Source organism: Lasioglossum baleicum, chromosome 20 (assembly GCF_051020765.1).
Source record: "Lasioglossum baleicum chromosome 20, iyLasBale1, whole genome shotgun sequence".
Lineage (NCBI taxonomy): Eukaryota > Metazoa > Arthropoda > Insecta > Hymenoptera > Halictidae > Lasioglossum > Lasioglossum baleicum.
Genome location: NC_134948.1, coordinates 5,149,849 through 5,155,616, shown reverse-complemented (window position 1 = coordinate 5,155,616; position 5,768 = coordinate 5,149,849). Strand labels below are relative to the sequence as shown.

The following is a 5,768-nucleotide window of genomic DNA, read 5'->3' as shown; positions in this document are numbered from 1 at the left end:
TCTGCCACGACAACTGTTACCGACACCTTCGTCGTCGACTCCTCGCACAGCGCGTACTTCTTCCCTTTCCTTTTCGTGTTACAGGGTCTCGCGCGTCTCCGGCTCACCTACTACTAGAACCGCGTACAACCGCGTACAACTGTGCAACACGCACCCGCACCTGCACCTGTACTCGCTAGCTCGCTCGCTTGTTTCCCGGCGTCCTAGGTTGTCCGAGACGCGCTCGTCCGCGATGCACGAGCACAGTGTCGGGGAAGGTCCAATCACGGTGCCTTCAGGAACGCGCACACCACGAGGAACGACACGCAGAGAGATACGTATAACGACAGGGAGAGGGGAGCAAAGACAGAGAGAAAGAGAACAAGAGACAGAGCTAGATAAAGAAAGAAAGACGGGGAAAGAGAAACGGACACGGTAAAAAGATATCCGGAGAAAGGAAGAGGGAGAGGGAGGAAGAAAGAGTAAGAGAAAGACAAGTGATTAATCGAGAATTATTATTCGGATTCGAGGAGGGTATCTATTGCGCGATTTAATGCGTCTCGCCGTCGTAAACCTCGAGTATCGAACACTCAAAGGGGAACACCACTTTCTTTATTCGGATCGATCCCACGAGAAATTATCCAAGCTGTAGCAAGAGCTGCGACGTGGTTGTGTCGCACTGCCACCCGTTTTCTTAGTCACTCTCTACAGGCACACGCGCAGCGCACGCACACACCGACGCTCGACTCTCCCTGTTTCTTTCTTTTTCCTTCTGGCCAGAGTCTGTCTGTCCCGTCTTCTTTTATTCTTATCTCGCTTACACGCCCGCGCACCGAAGACAGGGCCCAGCTCCTCTCTCGTCCGTTCGAACCCTGGCGACCTGCGACCGGCAACTGAATACTCGATAGCCCCGGACTTCTCTGCTAGGTTCCCAGACCCGGCCGAGCTTACTCCGATCGATCAACGGTCAACGAACATGGCGGATCGAAGGCAACCGAGCAAGCACCGAGCACCGTGTACCGAACGCTCTATTCGTGGCTGAGCGACGCGCGCGCAGCCCAACGGCACCCGGCAGATATTTCGAAAACAAACCGACAAGCAGCGAAACACGCTGTCTTCATCGTTCTGCATATTGTAATATTGTAAACTACATTATCATTGTACAGCAGGTACTTACTCGTTCGTTGCACGAACATTTTTTGCAATGAACCAGCTGTGCAATCAATCGCATAAGATTTTCAATGTGTACATGCATACAGAGCGTCTCATCTAACTCTGCCACTCCTAATAGCTTTATTATATATATACAGATAAAAAAAATCGTGTTTTGAGGGGTGAAGGTCATCCTCAAGGTCATACTTTAATGATTAAATTGAATGATATGGTGTTTTATTATTTACACTCTGATAGAGCGTCTCGGGACGAATACAATGACCTATTATGGAGGTCATTCAAGGTCACTCAAGGGCAGAACATGCGCAAAACGTGCATTTGATCGGACGTGCAATGAACTAGCGCCTACGATTGTAGGATTCTAGGAAGCATGTTCTGAATGTAATGTAGCCACGTAGAACGCGCAAGTAATAATACGCGATTCTATTTGTTTCAGTCGGAGCGCGCCACCCGACGAAATGTACTTTAAATGTATTCATACTATAAAGTGTTGTATGTATTTTCTTGTTTGGTACGTTCAGAATGGAAACCGAAAGATCACTTGAATGTTTCGTCTTTCGTTTATTTTCATTACATATTCTCTTATTGTCCAGCAATCCAATATATGATCTCTGACCGCGTTTGCTCAATGTGATCTACACATAACAAATCACAATTGCACTCTTATAATAGAACATCGTTTCGACTACAAATTCTATTTCTCTCGTATACATGTCGGTATGAAATTGCTGCGTGTACGTGATGTACATTTAACATTCACTAATCTCGCGCGAGAGAGTTCGGGCACCGGTACCCGAACCGCGTGCAAAAATCTTCTAAGTATCAAAAATATGTTGGTCGAATTGAATAGTAGCTTAAACTTCCACCCGAAAGAATTATAATCCTATATTTCCCTTGTTGACAGCATTGGAAGAACATATATTTTTATACAATTAACATTTAAGGTTTACTAACGGACTAACACGTTGACCGCCGAAAACCGGCAATCAAGAGTGATATTCCGCGACGATTTCGAAGTAACTGATCACTTCCAAAAGGAAAATACAACATCGAGACAACCAAACTTAGCGTGATGATCACTTTCCGTATCCGTTTGTATAAAATTTGAAATTCAATAAATTTTGTAATCCGACGCAAGAATCGCGGCAGTCAGCGTGTTAAGGCCTGTGTCGCGTCTCGCGGTATCGTTTACATACTATCCTCTAAAAAACATTGATATAAAAAATATACAGGTATTATGCGCTACATTTTAAATAGTGATGTACACAATACTCGTAAGTCTGTGCAGGTTTGACAACGCGCACGCGCGCGCGCGTGTAAACTGTATCCGTTTGTTATTTGAATATTTCTCTGTCTGTTCCGACTATTCGATTGCAAACGTAGCGTCCCCTGCATGTTGGCAAGCGTTATCAGATGCAAGGGACACGAAGATTCACGATCCAAACTCTTCGGTGTCCGGCTCGATTTGTTTGAACTCGTAGCCTCCTCTTCCGTCCATTTGCAAGTAATACTGAAACGAGAATCACTCGGCAATTAGAACTCTGTAACTTTCATTAACCGTATCAATTGATTCGTTACCTCGTGATGCTTCCAGAGCGATCGTCTGTGCGAGACTGTGAACAAAGTGATGTTCGCCTGCCTGCAATACGAGTACATCGAGTCTTCGACATCGACACTGACTGCGCTCGTGCACTCATCCAGGATCGCGAACTGTGGTTTGTGATAGAAGAGTCGAGCCATCTATGGGATTAACGGAACCAGGTCAATCATCGTTCACAGAAAAAGACGAGCTTAGACAAAGAGGATACGAGGTGCTACCGCTATACGTTGTTTCTCGCCACCGGAAAGAACGTCCATCCAATCGGCGACAACGTCCCACCCCTGGCCCTCGGAATTCGTTAAATTTTCTCTTTCCAACAGGTGACCCAGCTGAACCAGATCCAACAGTTTTCTGAGGTCGTCGTCCGTCATCTTGCCGCGCCGTAACATCTCCTCCTTCGTGTGAGGATAGATGATCTGATCCCTGAGCGTGCCCAGAGTCATGTAAGGACGTTGCGGTATGTAGAATAATTTCCCTCGGGGCGGTTTGGTCACCGTTCCGCCCCAAACTGGCCACAACTGTTCCGATAAAACGGTTTCAAACAGTCAGACATTGCCGCTCGTAAAATTTTGATAAAGCGATAAAAATCGACGACGTACCTCTCCGAGAATTCTGAAGAGGGAACTTTTTCCGCAGCCGTTCGGCCCGCATACCAGCACGTTCATTCCCGAGCTTACCTCGAACGTCAACTCTTTGATAAGAACGTCGCCGTTCGGCGTTATCAATGGCACACGATCGAAACGTATAATGTTATCTTTGGTCATAATCTTTCCCGCGCCCGGGCTACCAATCGAATCTTCCTTCGTGTCGGAAATCATCGTTCTGGTGTATTTTCCGGCGTTCAGGTCGTCCAGAACGTCCTTGATCTCTGTGACCCTGGCCGTGAACCCTGCCAACCGTGTTAGCTCTCTTCCAGCCAAGACTAATCTTCCTATTGCTTCGGCCAGTTTCACTAACATCCGGCCGTACGTGTAGTAACTCTTGAACCGGTGATCAGACGTTCCCGACAGGATCGGATGGTTCTTTTTAAAGAATGGAAGGCTGACCGCGTAGAACCCTACGATCGTTGCCACGTCTAAAAAAAGATATATATTTTCAATATTTTATTTTTACCGACAACGAGTCACTGCCGATAAGCGGGTGTAAATACATGGAAATTTGTGTTTTACATTTGCCGATGAAATTATCGATAGTTCCTATGAACGTTTTGAACTCTAAACATTTTCGAAGGTGCGTCACCTGCAAAACAAGACGCCTGTGTAACATTATTTATACATGATGAAACGTAGCGTACAGCATGTTACTTACTAGTTTATAGAAGCTAGCTAGTATCGTCAGTTTCTCTCGATTGTTTCCTTGATAGAACGCGATCTCTTCGGAGTTCGTGATCAATCGAGAATTCATGTGACGGTACTCGCCCTCGAGCCGTTGTTCTGTCACTGTCATCGACCCGATCGGTTTACGAAGATGCGTGATCAGAGTACCAGCAAAGACAAGGTACAAAAGCATTAATATTGGTGTCTATAATAATGCAACAGATGTATTAGAAAGCGTAAACGGGCGCGCACGAACGAACGCATGAATTAACATACTTGACCACCGAGGTTGCTCGTTAATCTGTAAACGTAAATAAATATGTCCAATGATGGTTTCGCGACGTTGCTATAGAGATCCGTGCAACTCTCGCAGAACTTGTCCACATCGGTAGATAAAAGCTGATCCGGATTCGCTATCCGACTGTCCAGGTTAGTCATTTTATAGTACGTAAAGCCCCTGTAAAGTAGACAAGTAGAACACTTTTGTATTTGAAACGCTTCTCGAAGCAAATCCATAATTCATAATTGTTCTTGGATGGTTCCGCTCACTTCAGGTACTGATCCAGTAGATTTCGTGTGATATTTGTGCGTAGCCTCAGCTTCATTTCGTATATTCCATATTTCAGTAAGTTGTTCACGATAGAGATCTAAATAAATATAATCATGGAAGATTTCGTTGGCAGTCTACAAGAGCAATGAACGGCACGATTCATTCATCGTATACATTCCACTTACCACAGGCAAAAGAGTCATGAATTTAAACAATCGCTTCTTAAATAAGGGTTTATCCATATTAACAATTGACCTGAAGCACAAGAAAGTCTAATGTAGCTAATGAATCGAGAATAGTATTATTCATATTAGCAGATAATTGTACACACGATTCGATTAAAGTCCCAATGTTTATCATCCACAGGTCGCAGAGAGATCTGGCAACCAAGGATCCAGCAACCAGAAGAACGAATCCCATTTCTGGCGATATGATGGATGGTATACCGATTCGGAGGAGTTGGCGTAGTTGCTTGAAGAATCTGGCATTGACGTAAGCTTTCGGGCTCTTTGGCTTCACCTGAAAAACGGTTTGCACTCTTACAGTTAGGGTATGGGAACCGATTTAAGGATTGCAGACGGTACACACACTCACCTCTTTGATAACATACTGTATGTCATGAACGGGCCACGCGTTCCTGTAAAAACAAACAATCGTGAGTGTTTCGACGAGTTGCATGCAGGTTGGTTCGCGTGGACACACACGGCTGTCTTGTCTGCTTACTTGTTCCTCGTGGCTTGTTCCTTCGTGGAGTGGCCTTTCCTTTGTAGGATCGGTAACCACGCGGTGAGAGCGCCAGCCTTTCGTTTCCCCGTGGGATCCGTCTCGAATTTACTAAGTGTCGGCGCCATTCCCAACCGATCAGCCTCGCGAGCACGACTGCAAATTTACACCGTCTTCTACGACGGTCTTGGCTGTTCTGCGTCCAGTTTCGGAGCTTGTTGAGGTGAACAGGTGGTGGGGCAACACTCACGAGTAGCAGTGAATCAGCTAAACAGCAGCGAAACGACGTTCCGCAAGCATTTCGCTGTGAGCGAGCCAGTCCCTGGCCCCTGGTTCTCGCGCTGCTTTCACCTACTCTAACCTGATCATCGGATTGTCTTATATCGCGCGTCCGCGCCTATACTATACGTGCACAATCATCAGCGTC

The 5,768-nt window shown here is 45.9% G+C and overlaps 1 protein-coding gene across 1 annotated transcript; it reads right to left on the bottom strand.

The window, feature by feature from the left end:
* Positions 1-1,978: 1,978 nt before the first annotated feature.
* Positions 1,979-5,476, bottom strand: Pmp70 (ATP binding cassette subfamily D member Pmp70). The gene is made up of 12 exons (XM_076444636.1): positions 5,342-5,476; positions 5,213-5,255; positions 4,950-5,137; positions 4,804-4,873; positions 4,618-4,715; positions 4,345-4,525; positions 4,061-4,273; positions 3,922-3,991; positions 3,352-3,827; positions 2,971-3,270; positions 2,731-2,892; positions 1,979-2,662 (listed from the first exon to the last, which is right to left on the bottom strand). The coding sequence occupies exons 1-12, from the start codon at positions 5,467-5,469 to the stop codon at positions 2,585-2,587; spliced, it is 2,007 nt and encodes a 668-aa protein (XP_076300751.1). The 5' UTR covers positions 5,470-5,476; the 3' UTR covers positions 1,979-2,584.
* Positions 5,477-5,768: the final 292 nt, after the last annotated feature.